Below are 16123 nucleotides of genomic sequence, written 5' to 3'. Positions count from 1 at the left end.
CCATGTGCACAGTGGTAATGCTTAATGTGTTCTTATCTTGTGGGAATATTTATCCAATATTGCAGTGATGGGGGGGAAGTGAATAACTCAGTAAATTAAAAATATAATAGTAAAATAAAAAAAGAGGAAGAAAGCATGCAGAGAGGGGGAAAAAATGGCAAGAGATTGGAAGGAAGAAAATTCAGTGATGTCATGGTGGAGAAACCCTTATCTCCCAGAAGGAACATAGCAGATAACAGAGAGTGTATTAAAGCAATAATCACTCCAGTTATGGAACATGACACCAAAAGATGTTTGTCAGCCATTGCTTGTAAAATAAACTCCTGCAGTCTCCTTCAAGCAGAAAATTTAGCATGAAAAACTGCATCAGTAAGAGCTTCTGTTATGAAGCCTGAGGAAAAAGTGATTTGAAGCTAAAATACTAATATACACAGCAAATCACTTGAGAAAACCTAGTGGCTTTTTCTGCCTGCCTTCCGTTTGTAACCTGTTGTATTTGGAGTTTTTACATCCATAATGCCTGTGGGACTATGAGATTTTTTTAATCTAAAATCATAGCAGATAATGAAGTACCTTTGTGGGTCATAAAAATTTTGATGGGTTATCAGCTATTTAATAAATACTGTAAGAGAGAGAAGTGCTTGCTACAAAAACAGTGGGTTTTTTCAAACCTTAGCAAGTGAGCACTGCATTTTTATAAACAGCATTTTTTGCACTTGTTTTTAGTTCAACTCACTCTTTTTCCTGTCTTACTAAAATATCTAGCTACTGAAGAAAGAAAGCCAGCTGAATTCCTTATTGTTGAAGGACAAAAATATGCAACAGTTGGGTAAGATGCTCTCTTTTCTTTTAGCAGTGGGTTACTTGGCAAGAACTTTGGAATAGAAATGTGATGAATGCCAACAGCTCTAGCAATCTTATTTAAATTAAAAATCCCTCTCCTTTCACAGACTAGTTTCTCTTTGGTTCCCAACAGTTATAAAACACTACAAGCTCTTTGCTACATTAAAATGCCATTTTTTCTTTGAGTGGCTAGGTTCTAATTTATAATTTTATTTGAATTTTTTTTCCAATTATTTCATAAAAACACACACCTGAAAATACAGGTTTGTCTTCTGAGCACATTGTCATTTCTTGCAATCTAGGTTATCTGTGGCAAAAATTGTAGGCTCTTAGAATAGTTTGGGATGAGAGAAACATTTAAAGATTGTCTTGTCCTGCAGTGAGCAGGGACACCCTGCACTTGCTCAGGGCCCTGACCAACTCAGCCTTGAATGTTTTGCAGGGCTGGGGCACTACCACCTCTGTGGGCAGCCTGTACCAATGTTCCACCATTCTCATTGTAAAAAATTTCTTCCTTGTGTCTAGTGTGAATCTACCCTGCTTTACTTTAAAGCTGTTTGTTGCTCCTTGTCCTGTCAGAGTTTGTCCTATCTTTCCTATAAGCCCCTACAAGTACTGAAAGGCTGCAGTAAGGTCTCCTCAGAGCCCTGTTCTCTCCAGGCTGGACAGCACCAAAATACCTGAGTCCACTACTGAATGGTTGCTTACCTTATTCAGAATAAGATATGGGCCATCTCAGAAGCTGCATATGCTATTTCTTAGTATCCTGGCTGATTTGAATTGGAAAGTGTTTTTTTAAAGCTGGTTATATCAGAGACATTTTTAAATGTATGATACTCACTTACTTCTTTCATTTAAAAGCATGCTGTGTTTCCAGAGATTGTGAGGCTTAAGTATTAATTATGCATGAGAGTGTTTTTGGAGAGGGAGTAAAGCCTGGAAGATCTCACTCCCCAGAGTTCTAACATCAATTTGCACCAAACTTAAAAGGTGTGATGTACAGGATGTCTTGGACCAGCTGTCATTTTATGAGTTGCTTCATGATGATGTGTCATTGTTCAATTGGAAGCAGATTCTGATGCCTGAGAATTTCTATGCCAGGCAGATGATATCACTGCTAAAGAGCATTTCAGGTCGAGTAGGAGCATTGCTCTAAAGGATAAAATTTGCTTAATATATGATGTGTTGGATAATATACCTCTGCTCACTTGAAGCTTGTTATATTTAGCTCTGTGAAGCAAGTGAGGGCTTCACAGTGCAAATACTTGTTTCATTCCTACACACTTCTGCATCCAGTTTCATTGCATCTAATCAAATAAAATGCATTCATCACAAATTCCTCATGTTCACAAAACATTCTCCAGGGGTTTATTTTCAGTTGACTTGTCATCTTCTTTTTGCACTCCACTGCCTTAAAGAAGAAAGAGTTTTAACTTTTTGAAATGTTAAAATATCTACTCTGAACATTTGATCTTGTGTCAATTTTCCTGCCTTCTGTGTATTTGAATTTTAAGGAGCATGCTTGCTCTATGGGGAGCCTTCTTAATTCCATCCAGTAGCTCCCAAATTCTCCAGTGCCTGCTGACTTCAGGAGAAATTGCAGGTGTTGAGCATCTTTGAATATTTGATGCTGTTTCTTCACAACTGCCTTCTCTGTTTGTGACTCCTTAGCACTTATTATGTATTTTTCAGAGATTTTCTTTCATATAAAATACTTCTTCCACACACCACCCTGTGGAGTGGGTATTGGTTGTAACTATCTCTATGTAAATCTCCTTTTATGTTTCACTTCTGCTCCACATCAGTTAGTGGGTTTATTCAGTGCTATAATCTCTAGCATTGGGTAGCTTTCTATCAACATGACTGGCCTGTGTTTGATTTTTCAGCTTCTTTTGTGCACTGAGATGACATATTTGGCTGTTTCCTCTCTTTCAGGACAGTATTGCTGCTAATAAGAATAATCCTGGAGTACTGCCAGTGTGTGGATAACATTCCTTCCATCACCACTGACATGCTGACCCGCCTGTCGGATTTACTCAAGGTATGGCTCCAAATGTGCCCCAGGGCCAGGCAGGGTGCAGAGAACATGTGCTCCTCTCAATAATGCTCATGTGTTTTTGTGATTTCATATAAATTGTAAAAATTATCTAGAATCATTGTGTTTGCCATAAGGAAAGCTTTCAAGCCAAAGGCATTAAAGATGCAATTTGTTGTGGGAATTAACACTGGCTGTTCACTTGGAATATTGGAAATCCCATCTAGTAGTATTTGACAGAGCTGTCTGTCCTTCAGGCTGGGTGTGGGATTAATGCTGCTGAAAAAAAAGCAATTTGATCCCAGATGCCACAGAAATATATATCTGTATTGAGGAAGGAAATAAGTTTTTACATATCAGTAGAGATATAGTCAGTAGAAGCATGAAAACCAGTATAGGATGAAGGTTCTGTTGTAAAATGTAAAGGTAATAAAACACCAGGACCTATTATTGGTCATTTATTTCTCACTAGGGAAGAGGAAAGCTGGTAAAGCCCAGACACTGCAAGGTAATATAAATAATCAGTAATAAAAGGAGCACATTAATGCACCTTAAAGCTGTCATTCATATATATATATATATATGTGTGTGTGTGTGTGTGTGTGTTTATACAGGCTCCAAAGCCTAGCAGCTAATTTATGTCAAGGTTTTCACTTGTATCTTTGCCCACAAGGGTCATATCAGGTATTTGAGTTCTGAATATGAGCATAATCAATGAAAGATAAACAGATTCAATCTCCAAAAGGCTATTTTACATGAGGTGGGGGGCAGGGGAGGAGAAACTCTAGGACATGGACCTTTAAATATTTGTCTTATTGGTAGCTGGTATTTGAATAACCAGATGCAGGAAGACTGCTCCCTGCAGTTGTCATTCAGATTCATCCACAAATTTTCCCTTTGAAAAGCACTATCCAGGGCAAATCAGTCTGTTTGAGCCTGCCCCTATTCAAGTCTCCTTCTCCAGCTGCTGCTTCCCTCGGGAATTGCAGCACCTTTTCACAGGTAGAATAGCAGTGCATGTGTCAAACTTGGCCGGATTTGCATATCTGTGTTACTTCCTTCACCTTATCTCATTCTAGCTCTGTCATTTGTGGTTTATTTCTTGGTATTCAAGCATCATGTGCAGTTTAATTGCTCTATTTTTTATCTGTCAACAAGGTGCCATTAATTGGAGAGACGTCAAGAACAGCTAGAAAAAACAAACCTCATTTATTATACTTTGAGCAAAATAGAGCCACTCCAGGTGTCCTGGCACTGTACTTTTTGTTTGACAGCTGTCAGAGACAGCAAACTTTGAGAGTTGCAAGAGCTAGACTTGATTGTAATGGAAAATGGAAAGCATTCCCAGGTAATGAAATTCCAGGCAGTTCTGAGCTGGTGCTGCAGCCTGAGTGAAATGACACCTGTGTATGGGGGAAATCATGGAATCCTTTAGCTTGGAAAAGACCTTTAAGATCAGTCAAGTCCAGTCATTTACCCAACACTGCCAAGGCCACCACTAAACCACGTCCCCAGGGCCACATCTACACATCTTTAAATACCTCCAGGGCAGCCTGTTCCAATGTTTGACAACCATTTCAGTGAAGAGATTATCCCTAATACCCAACCCTGGCACAGCTTGAGGCTGTTTCCTCTTGTCCTGTTGCTTTTGGAAGTAGAGGCTGACCCCTACCTGGCTACACCCTCCTGTCAGGGAGTTCTAGAGAGCAAAAAGGTCCCCCTGAGCCTCCTTTTCTCCAGGTTGAGCACCCCTGGCTCCCTCAGCTGCTGACTTGTGCTCCAGATCTGTGGCAACCCAGGGCACTGGGAATATTTCTCTGCTCTGGGGTGTCCTGATCCCCAGGGGAGCACTGGCTGTGACCCTCATTCATGGAGAAAACTTCCAAAGCCTCAAGGTAAACTAGAAACCACAAAAGTGTGAAACAGATTGTAGAGATTGTAGAGAATAGTGTAGTATGTCACATGGGTGAGAAATTTAGGTTTTAGGATTTTTAGTATGTTATAGATGGTTACAAGATGGAGGGTACAGGATGTTGTCTCGAGTTCTTTTCTTCTTTCTTCTTAGGTTTAGGTGGTATCTTGTAATTGGGTAGAAAAATCCACATTGTGGGTCTTTAGGGGTCAGTTATTGGGTTAGAAAGGGAAATAATTTAGGTGTCACTTTTTAATTGGGTAGCTTAGTTTTTTATTAGGCTTAAAAGGCCTTGTAACAAGAGATTGTTGGCCATTTTTGTGCTGTTTTTCCTGCACGCAGAGTCTGGTGCAGACAGTGCTGAAGTTTTGATAAGATAACAATAAACAGAAGCTGAAGACTGAAAAAGTTCAATGTGTCTCTCATTCCTGACACAGAACTGCTCCAGGAGGAGCCAGAACTGCCAGGGAGTTGCCCAATTTGGGGCCAGCAACTCACAGAGCTCCTGCTGTGGAGCAGCTCAGTGTTGTGAGAGGCACACGTGGCTGCAATTACTGGGGTTGCTCAGGTGCTGCAGACAAGAGAGGGCTCCTGGCCTTCCTGCCAGGAATGCTTTCCTCCCAGCAGGCACAAGGAGGAGGTGTTGCTCTGTTCCAGGCTCCCTCCCTGCTCTGGCTGCACCAGGCCAGCTGGGAACTGTCACTGTCACAAAAGGCAGGGGACACAACGTGTGGCCAGCACCCTCCACAGACCAAGCTTTTGGTGGTTTGTCTCACAGTTAATGCTAACCTGAGCTAAACACCTCAGAGGAGCTTAGGCTGTGTGAGATGTGTGCAGGGAAAATCTCCCAAAAAATTCCAGGAAAAACATGTAAGATTTGAGAGATAAGCCTTTTAAAAATTCCAGGAGAAATCCCTGGGAAAATCCCTCCAAAATTCTGGGATAAATCCCCCAAAAATCTCCAGGAAAAATCTAAAAATTTAGGGGAGAAAAACCCTAAGAATTCCAGGAAAAAACTCTCAGAATTTGAGGGGAAAATCCCCCAAAATTCCAGGAAAACCCCCTGAAGTTTGACCAAAAAGCCTCCAAATTTTAGGAAAAAACATCCTAAAAATTCCAGAAAAACATTGAAAAAAATCAAAGAAAAAGAGCCAAAATTCCAGGAACCCCCCTGCCCCAAAAAAAAAAAAAATCCCAAAATAAACTCCAGCAAAAAAATAAAAAACCCATGAAAAAAACCCCCAAAAATTCCTGAAGAAACACCAAAAAATAATCCAGGAAAAATCCGTTAAAAATTCCAGGGAAAAGCCTTAAAAATCTGCTGGAAAAAAACCCCAAAATTTTAGGAAAAATCTCAAAAAAAAAAAAATCCAGGAAAAACACGCAATATTTGAGGGAAAATCTTTTTTAAAAATCCAGGAAAAATCTCCCAAAAATTTGAAAATTTTGGCTCAGTGATTCTACTTTGACATCCACACAGAGATGTAAAGAATGTTGCTTTCTGGAGAGGATGAAGTGGATGGGAGGCAGTTTCAGAGGGCAGTGGAGGTTTTGCCTCTCTCACATCAGGGGCCACACATAGCTCTGGGTCAGTTGTGGGATGAGGTCTGGGTTGCTTTTCCAGCCCTGGATGCACCATTCTGGCAGCCCAAATTTGGGGGATGGTTCATGGGGACTCGGCCAGAAAATTATTTCCCCTTTTTACACAAGGAGAGTTGAAATTTTGGGTTTGTTATTGTGAAGAAAGGCCTGTGAAAGCAAAATAATGCCCCTTCCCTCCAAAAGGAGGTCTTTGTGAGAGCAGTTCTTTGTGTTGCAGGCACAAGCTGCAGGGCAGCCTTGTCACAATTTCTTCTGCATCTTCAGGTGTATGAGAAAGGGTCAGGTCTCTCTAAGTTTTGCCTCTCAGTGTCAACAGACATTTCTGTTCAAACATGAGCCCTGGGATTTCTGCTCTTCATCCAGTGCAGGAGCTGGGGACAACAGCAATGGCTTTTCTGCTGCATCACCCAGGCCCAGCCTGGAATATCTGGTGTCTCAAGCTGGGTGAGGAAGCAGAATTCCTGTGTAAGACAGAACCTGCTGATAGCAACTGTCTTACTGTCCAGAGGCTTTGTTGGCCTATGTGCTTTTAATGATAAGTTCTCTTCTCCTGGAATTAAGTTAGGAAAGTCTAAGCATGAGTTGTCCACTATACCTGGAATTCTTACAGGATTGGCTTTTCATCTTCTGTGCATCACTTGTTAAATCTAGTATTTCAGTGTTACAAACAGATTCAGTCACTTCAGCAGGAGGGAGTTTCGGTGCCTTCAAGTTTCCTTTAACATCAGCAGTGGAGAAGGTCAAGAGCCTGAGCAGAAACCTTTTGTCTTATGTTTTCCACTCTGCTATTACGTGGCTACTCTACTGAGGAAAACTAGTGAAACTCTGGAACTGGCCTTCATAATGACTTATTTAATCTTGCAAAATTCTATTGAGGGTGTTTCTAAACTGTGGGTTTATGTAGATGGTAAAGAGTCAACATGCATTTTCACTGTCCTTCTTTTTCTCACAGTATTTCAACTCTAGAAGTTGCCAATTAGTGCTTGGAGCTGGTGCATTACAAGTTGTTGGCTTGAAAACAATCACTACGAAAAACCTAGGTATGGATTTCTGGATTTAAAATGTCAAAGCTGGTTCCCCTGCCTGTTAAAAATCCCATGTGCAGAAAAGCCCTAAATATTTATGATAAGCTGTGTTTGAGTTGTGAGGCTGTGCACAGACACAGAGGGTGGTAAGACCTTGCCAGTTACTTGCCTGGAGTGTGGTTTTAAACTTTCTCCTGAAATTAAGAAATTGACTGATGGACTGGAGCAGGCATTTAAACTTAGAGTTCCCCTGTTTCAGGGTGAGAAAATTGTGAGATTACCAGCCTGCATTTCCCTTCTGGGAAATGAGAGCCTGATGAGAATAGGTTGAGAGGCTGTGGGCCACAGCTGGGTCAGGTTTTTCCTGCAGAATCTTAGGTCAGTGTGGTGACCATTGGCACAATTGTGTGTCCTGCTGCTGGCCCAGGCCCTGTTGGAGTTGGGAGAAGCCTGGTTCTTGGGATCCTGTTGGCACTGCAGCAGGAGCAGGTTCAGGGCAGGTCAGTGCTGGCAGGGCAGGGTGTTTTGTACCACTGCAGCAGAAACACTGCTGCCTTGAGAATGTGGTTGCTGAGGTTAAGTAGCTGATGAGTCAGGTATTTAGAGATTTCTCCGCTGTCTGCGTGTGCTCAGGGCTCAAAATGTCGAGTAAACACTCAAAGAGCCTCTTGTAAAATCAGTCCCTTAGCCCATCTTCCCAAAGCTGGGTGTGAGCAGCCAAGTGTGGCATCTTCTGGGGTGGGGGTTCCCAGGGAAACAAACACGTACCTCTGTGCTTTTAGAACAGACAAAAGCCCACCGTGTGAAATTGTGTCAGATCTGTTTCTTATGGTAAAGGAGACACGGTCCATACAGAAATGACTCTTCCTGTGTAATAACTCCATTATTTCTCCTCCTGGATTCACAGCCCTTTCTTCACGTTGCCTCCAGCTCATCGTACACTACATTCCCATTATCAGGGCTCATTTTGAAGCTCGGCTGCAGCCGAAGCAGTTCAGCATGCTCAGGCATTTTGACCACATCACAAAGGTAATTCTTCTGGCATTTCCTGAAACACACAGTTCTGCTTTTCAACTGTACTCTGAAGAACGTGAATACCACTAGAAAATGAAACCTGCTTTCTTCCCTTACAGGATTATCACGACCACATAGCTGAAATTTCAGCAAAGCTCGTTGCCATAATGGATAGCTTATTTGACAAACTATTATCCAAGGTAATGATTTATGGAAATAATTATACACTCTCTAAATTACAATTGGAGGTCTCATTGTATACAGTCTATATGTTTCAAATGGACTCTTAAACTTTCCTAACCAGGACTTGTTTGAACTTCTTTTAACTATATAGAAGGAAAGCTCTGTGTTGTTCTCATGAATGTGTCTTGTGTTCACATTTGCCACCTGGGTGTCAGTCACCTTCACTCCGAGGAAAATGAAATGTTTCATTGGCTGCTTCAGCAGCAGCAGCAATGCTGTGGCTGGCACAGATGCTCAAGTGTTCAGGAGCTGAAGTGCTCTCCTACCACTGACAGCTCTTGTCAGCAGCCAGGCTCAGCAGATCCTGTTTCCTGCTCTTTCCAACGGCGAGGGTGGCATTTCCGGCAGCTGAGGAAACAGCAGGAAAGTGCTGAGGAGGAAGAGTTTTGGAGGGGAAGGACCAGCCCATCTGTTGGGCTGCAGGCCTGGGGACTGGAGGTCTGTGCTCAGCAGTTCCTGCTCTGGAGCAGCATTAGTACTCCTGGTGTGTTTTGGTGTTTAAACAGTGCTACAGTGTGGTCTTGGGCTGGATCTGCTCCGACTCACCTCAGGGTAGAACACACTGAGACACCTCCTTGACCCACAGGTACATAAAGTACATGACCTTTTAAAGCTTAGTGCTGTGCTTTGGATCTTAGGGTTTTGGAGGGAAAAAATAAGCTGTTTCATGACAGGGATGAGTTTATTTTTTAATAACCAATTTGATTGATTGGCCTGGGCCTACATCTTCCTTCAAGGAGCTCATGAGAAGCATGGGAGCACAGGCTGGGGACAGGCTGATGAGAGCTGTAGTGGAGCAGTTGCAACAGGCAGCATTCCTGTCTTCCTTGCTGTTTCTGTTATTTTATTGTTACTTTATGTTGTGCTTTTTCATTTCATCTGTTTCTTTGGTCTGTCAAGTAGTGCTGCCTAAACTTAGGGTGAAAAAAAAAAAAAAAGCAAAAGCATTTAAATTGGAATTTCCCAGCCCTATTGTGTTTACTTTTTTTTTTTTTAATGTGTTTATGCTCTTCTTTAAAGACCAAAATGGTCTGCTGGTTTTTGGGTGTTTTGTCCCACATAAAAGTAGCTGTTATGTGAAGTAACGTGGCTGTTTGGCCACTGTATCTCTTGAGAATAAAAGACAAATGCAGGAATTTACGTTATTAATGCTAAACAAGTGTAGCCCACAACAAAGCGGGGACACAGTTTATGTTCTTGATGGCAGATAGTGAGAACTCATCTCTTACTGTCCCTCCATCTTCACAGCCCATTGTCCCTTTGGGAGCTGGCACAGGATGTAAACTGGGACTGTTCCTGTCCTTTAGAGTTCCTGAAGGCTGGGTGACAGTGCTTGGCCCTCGTGAATGCAGCCCACAGAGCCCAGGACCAAAGGATAGTTGATTTCCTTCCATTCCTAGCCCATGCCATCATTTGGTTCATCTTGTTCCTAAAAAATGAAATCTTGGTACTGAAGGCTGTGAAGAGCATAAACCCAGGACATTTGCAAATAGGCATGTCAGTACAGCCATGCCAGTGTGTTCCTGGATTCAGGTGTTTTTCTGAGTCCAACTATTTCAGTGTCCTATGGATGAAGTGGTCACCTGCTGTGAGGTATGTAAATCTGCACAAGTGAGTTCCATAGCAGTGGGCACACCTCAAACCCAGAAATTCCTGCTTTGTAGGAGATGAACAGCTGGTGCAGTGGACAGGATGTTGACCTGGCACTGGATAATGCAAGCCAGTTACTCCTGCATTTCCAGGCTGTGCTTCCCCTGGGAGCTCCATGGCATGGGAGCTGTCCTCACCCAGTGCCACTGAGACAAGGCAGTTCACATGGACAGCAGCATGGACACTTCCCAGCAGCTGTCTTTGGCAGGGAAATGCAACAGGAATGGCATTATTGAACAGTGGAAATAATAAATTCAGGGAAAGGCTCATTCGTTACCAGGAATGGAAAAAATCCAGTGCGAGTTCTGAGCTCCTCTTGGAACTTGCTGTCTTGTGTCTGTTTGGACAGAAGAGCAGTAAGGTTCTTTCTGATCCCTTGTGGTTTTAAAGCTCTGGACCTCAGCTGCAGATAAAAATGGCCAGGAGATCTTGGGGTTCTTCCCGGGGCTGTTGCTTTTCCCCATGACAATGAAGAGTTGGGTGTGGCTGTAATCATGCAAGAGCCACTGCTGCAGCCTCCCCGTTCCCTCTGGTTTAACAACGTGCTGGGAAATTGGAAACAATTTCTTGCTTAACTTCCTTGTCTTGAGGTATGCTTGATCCCTCAGGCTGGGTGGTTGTTCCCTGGAACAGAAAGTGTTATTTTTTTGCTACTTCTTCTGTCAGAATTAGGTCATTGGTTTGGATTTTCTGTAAAGACTTTCTCAAAACTCCCCATATCTTTTTTTCTCTTGTGCTCAGACAAGCTTTGTTCTCTTTTACAATTCAGGCCTGCATAAAAGCAGGCATCTCCTCCAATCTGTTTGTAAATGATGTAGTTACAATGATTTGGTTCTTTCCTGAACTGTGCAGTGCTCCCTGGGGAAGTGTCACCCTCCCAAAGGTGACCTGCCAGTGTGTCACCCAGGCCTGTGATGGATGGCACAAGCTCTCCACCTGGAACTGCAGAGCTGGCTTCACTGTTCCTGGGACAAGTTTTCAGTGTTTCTGAAATCCTGTTCAGGTCTTCCCTATCCAGAGTGGGGACATGAGAATTTTGTTCCCTTTGTAGCAAATCTCTTGCCATCTAGTGTTTTCCAGTGCCTTGTTTCTTGGATTTCAGACACTGGGAGAAGGGACTTTTTTTTTAAACTTTGCTTTCCAAGGTGTTTGTGCAATATTCTTGTGGGATTGTGATGTGATGTGGTTGTTTTTTTTTTTTTTAATGGCAGATAGATGAGATTTCAGGAGTTTCCATTTCTTTATGGTTTCCTTTCCTTGATGCTTCAGAAATCTGGATATGTATGATCCTAGACAAGCAGTTTTCTCTGGGGAGGTACTCAAGGGGCACATTTCTCAGAGGCAGAAGTGCTTGTCTGTCATTGGCTTGTACCAGTCTGAAGGAGGGAGCCAGCTCACTGCCACAGGACCTGCATCTGCAGTTCCTGGCTGGATCAGATCATGCCCAGCCAGCCTTTTAATTTGTGCTGTGCTAAATGGATCTTGATTCCTGATGTTATTAGCAAAGCAGAGCCCCAGGTGGCTGTTGGGAGCTCTCCTACATAAATCATTTTAAAAGTGGCAGAAAGGAGTTAACTGGTTGTGTGTTTATTTCCAGTATGAAGTGAAAGCCCCTGTTCCTTCAGCATGCTTCAGGAATATCTGCAAGCAAATGGCAAAGATGCATGAAGCTATATATGATCTCCTTCCTGAGGAGCAAACTCAGGTGAATGTTATTTTTGAGCTTCATCTCACAGCTTGCTTGCAAATGCACATGGCCTTGGGAACAAGAGAGACTTTATCTGGGGAGAGGGGGATTCTTTTTTGAGTCCTGGTGAAACCTACATGTTAAAGGGCTTGGCAGCAGTCACATGGACAGCTTGGGCTGAGCTGAAGGAAGTATTCCAGTGTGTAGGGAGAGCGATGAGGCACACAAAAAGAATGGACTTCAGGATTTTGAGTTGCTTTTTAATGTCTAGAGATGGCAGTCCAGGAATTAGTGCTGAAATGCTGTGCAAATGGCAACACTTCAGGGCTTGAGTGCAGCCCTCTGAGAGGATTATTCTATAACACTGCTCGGAATCAGTGGCTTCCAAAATGTATTACACACCCAAATTGTACCAGATGTGTTTTTGCAGGATTTTGCTGCAGTCATTGCTACTGCAGAGTTGCAAACCTTAAGTACAGGAAGGACTGATCCAGTCATTGAATACAAGTTGTAATTTCTCTTTCACATTAGATTAAATGGTCCCTTACAGCACAGGAAAGAGATTTGTTATCTTCTAGGCGTAGTACAAGTTGCTAGATACTTCAGACAAGAGAGGAGAAAAGTTCATGTTCCAAAGAACATGTCCTCTAAGTGCCACACACAGTGAATAGGTGAGGGTGTCCTGGATGGTGCAGACTGTGTGTGGCCAGAAGGGCGAGACCCAAGCACTGGCAGAAGGAGGAACCACGTGAGTTGCTGAAACAAAACTGAAAGTCAGTGACTGAGGGTGTTGGCAATGTTTCCCTCTGGAGGCAGAGATGTGAGCATGGGCACAGTTCCTGACTCTGCTGCTGTGGTTTCTTCCAGATGTTGTTTTTACGAATTAATGCAAGCTACAAACTCCACCTGAAGAGGCAGCTGGCCCACCTCAATGTGGTCAATGATGGAGGACCTCTGAACGGGTGAGCTGGGGCTCTTCTCTTCTTTCACTGTTTACATAAGCAGGCATTGGGAGGGTGTCTTCTGCAAGGAAGCTGTGATTCCAGAATCACAGCTCCATGTTTCAGTATATCTCATTTGGAGCTTGCCTACACTAAAGGACGTGACTTGTGCCATTCCACAGTAACTAGGAGTGCAATCCACTTGGTAACAGCCTGAGAGTTGGACATTGTCTGACTGCAAACCTGCTGGTAGGTGTCCTCAGCTCATGGATTGCTTTCTCTCCATTTGTGTGACAGCAGCAGCCACAGTTTAATTAGCAGGAATTGTGTGATTCCTGAAACAGTTTTGAAACGTGGATGGTGACTCATGGTGCTGGCAGAGTAAAAATAGGAGAAAGTAGCATTTCATCTGTGCAGTGGGCAGCTCTGCAGGAATGGTTTTTAGAGCAGAACTAGATCTGAAACAGAGATTATGCTCACAGAGCTTTTCCCCTTCCCTGCCACAGCCCACTCCATCCCCAAACAGGTAGCTGTCCTGAGAGAGGGTGCCTGGCTGTGCCTGCTGTCCCCACCTGACAGGAAAAGCCTCTTGCAGGCTGAATTCTGTTGTCAGATGGACTGTCCCCTGAAACAGTGGAGTTTTTAATTGTTCCTGATGACCTGGGGGCAGTGATGTGTTTGCAGTGTAGCAAGGGTGAATGAAACCCATGGGCCTACCCACATGCAAGAAAAGATTGTCTTAGGTTGCAGAAGTCTGGGAAGAAAGTTGATAATGCTTCACGTGTCACTGGAATGAAAGTTTTGTTCCTTACCAGTTTATTGTTGCTTCTCTTGCTTACGTGCATTCCTCCTTGTACTTTGTGCAAGAGTTTATCTGAGCTGGCTCTCTGTACGTGTGGTGAGTTCACAAGGTGACATTCCATTGCCTTTGCTATTTGTAAAGGTGTTTGTAACCAAGCTCACGGAGCATCCGCTGCAGCCCCAGCTGCAGTGAGAGCCCCTGGGTGTGCTCGGGGTGTTTCTCCCTGGGATTTCCAGTCCCAAACACGGCGCTGTGCTGTCTTCATCCTGTGCTCCTGGTTTGGTTCTGTCCTTGTGGCTGCGTGGCCTGGATCCCTTTTGGTTAGAAGAGTTGAGGCAGGTGTTCCTGGTGACCTGCTGGGGGTGTTCCCCAGCAGTCAGGAGGTCTCAGCTGGCCCAGGACTGTCTGATGGCAGCAGTTTTGTACTTCAGACACATCTCTTAGGGAGCTGGGGCTGTTTGAGAAGGGGAACATCAAACCCTGCATGGCACTTGCTGTTGTTCCAGCAGTCTTCACTGACCAGGTTTTTAACGTGGTTTTCTGGTCCTCATTGTGTTTAAACTGCTTGTTTCTGTAATAATAGTAAAAATCCAGGCCTGTGAATCCTGGTTAACTTTTTTGCTATGTAAATGCAGCTTCTGTGTCTACATCTTGCTAGCAAGAAGCATCGTGATGCCTGACACATTTCAACAGTATCTGAGGGATTTTAATTCTGTGTAAACTGTTACAAACAATACAGCTGTTGTGCTGTTCGGTTGCTTTTTACATTAATCCTAGAATCACAGAATCATTACCCTCTAGAATACAGAAGTTAATGTTGCAATAATTAATATTCTTCGTTGGAATAGAATTGGGGGTTTAAGTCTAGATAAGCCTGGGATTACAGCAAGAGAATAGAAGTTTTAAATGCCTAATTCCTGCTGAGTTTTCTGAACTCATGGTTTGATCTCCCTTCCCTAGAACTAGTTTTACACCCAGCAGTAATCCTGTTATGGATGATCACTGCTGTAAAATAAACCACATCCATAGCATTGAGTTTTGAACTGATACTTAAAATATCTAATCCAGGCATAGGATTTGAACATGTATTGTAGCAATTGTGTGCCAAAGTCCTCGACAAACCCTGTCTGCTTGTCCAAGCACTCCAGGTGGATGTGATGGGGTCACATTCTAATCTTGCTGTGTGTTTCACTGCAGGCTGGTTACTTCAGATGTGGCTTTTTACACTGGAAACCTTCAAGCTTTGAAAGGCCTTAACAACTTAGATCTAAACATGGCTGAAATCTGGGAGCAGAAGAGGTGATAATCCATTGGGAGCAGTCACTTGGCTCTGACAACAGACTGACTTTCTTCCAAGCAGCGTGACGACGGTGAGGTGAATACTTGAGCCCAGAGCCCCAGCAAGGGCAGGATTCAGAGTCGGGGGAGCTTAGACTCAGAGGGAGCTGCAGGGAGAGATCCTTCCAGTGTCCTTCAGCAAGAAACAAGTGATCAGCTGTCTGTGCAATGTTTTTTCATTCTCTCTGGAAACAGACTCAGGTTTCTTTGGACCAAATCCAAAAGAACACATAGCTGTAACACAGCTGTAGTTGTCTAGAATGCTCTGTATATCTTTATATTAAAAAGATGCTTTGCATTTCTTCTAGTGCAATGAAATTCACATGGTGTCCCACCTTATTTAATGATGGTACAATATAAAAACCTTGCAGTTGGAACTCTGTAGAAAATGTTTTTCTCTATGAAACTATGCTGTTCTAAAATTTATTTTTTTACAGAACTTTATATAAATAAATGTCTTTTGATTGCTCACATATAGGATTCAGCTTTGTTAGGGAGCAGTCCTGTTCCAGGGGATTTCTCAGGACCTAAAATCTGAACGAGATGATTTCCTAAGCCAGGGCCAGTTCCTCAAAGCCATTCCCTGTGGGAAACAGGAGTGACCTGACCCTTGTCAGCAGTGACAGGGTAGCGTGGGGCTCCTGGGGGAACTGGGAGATGGGAAAAAGGCTGGTGTTAAGGATGGCCACCTCCAGCTGCCCATGGCCTCACCAGAGGGGAGGGACAGCAACACAAAGAACAGGGCAGGAAGAATTTTAAAGGTTTTAGGCCGCTTATAAAAGGCTGCACCGTTAAGGAGAACAGCTGAAATCCACGTCTTTTGGAGTTTTGAATCCTACCTTTAACAGACTGGAGACTGCCAGTACTCAGTACAAGTGCCTGCATTTCTCACCTCACCCCTCTGTACCTGACCCTGGTCGAGTGCCTAACCCTGAGGTGATCATGTCTCATGGAATGGTCCCTGCTGCAGTGTGTGTGTGTGTGTGTGTGTGCCTGTGGTGCCCTCAGCCAGGCATGCTGACCTGGTAGCA

At 43.4% G+C, this 16123-nt stretch overlaps 1 protein-coding gene across 2 annotated transcripts in view; it reads left to right on the top strand.

Moving 5' to 3' along the window:
* VPS54 (VPS54 subunit of GARP complex) overlaps nt 1-15565 on the top strand; it is a 48062-nt gene extending 32497 nt beyond the window's left edge. For both annotated transcript variants that reach the window (XM_053972691.1, XM_053972690.1), the window contains 8 exons: nt 766-829; nt 2779-2884; nt 7345-7432; nt 8325-8446; nt 8551-8631; nt 11922-12029; nt 12879-12973; nt 14952-15565. In XM_053972691.1, the coding sequence (XP_053828666.1) occupies nt 766-829; nt 2779-2884; nt 7345-7432; nt 8325-8446; nt 8551-8631; nt 11922-12029; nt 12879-12973; nt 14952-15057 (770 nt within the window). In that variant the 3' untranslated portion in view covers nt 15058-15565. The remainder of the gene's footprint in view (nt 1-765; nt 830-2778; nt 2885-7344; nt 7433-8324; nt 8447-8550; nt 8632-11921; nt 12030-12878; nt 12974-14951) is intronic.
* The last annotated feature ends 558 nt before the right edge of the window (nt 15566-16123 follow it).

This window comes from Vidua macroura, chromosome 3 (assembly GCF_024509145.1).
Source record: "Vidua macroura isolate BioBank_ID:100142 chromosome 3, ASM2450914v1, whole genome shotgun sequence".
In the NCBI taxonomy this organism is placed as follows: Eukaryota; Metazoa; Chordata; class Aves; order Passeriformes; family Viduidae; genus Vidua; species Vidua macroura.
The sequence above is the reverse complement of the archived record's forward strand: the minus strand, read 5'-3'. Positions and strand labels throughout refer to the sequence as shown.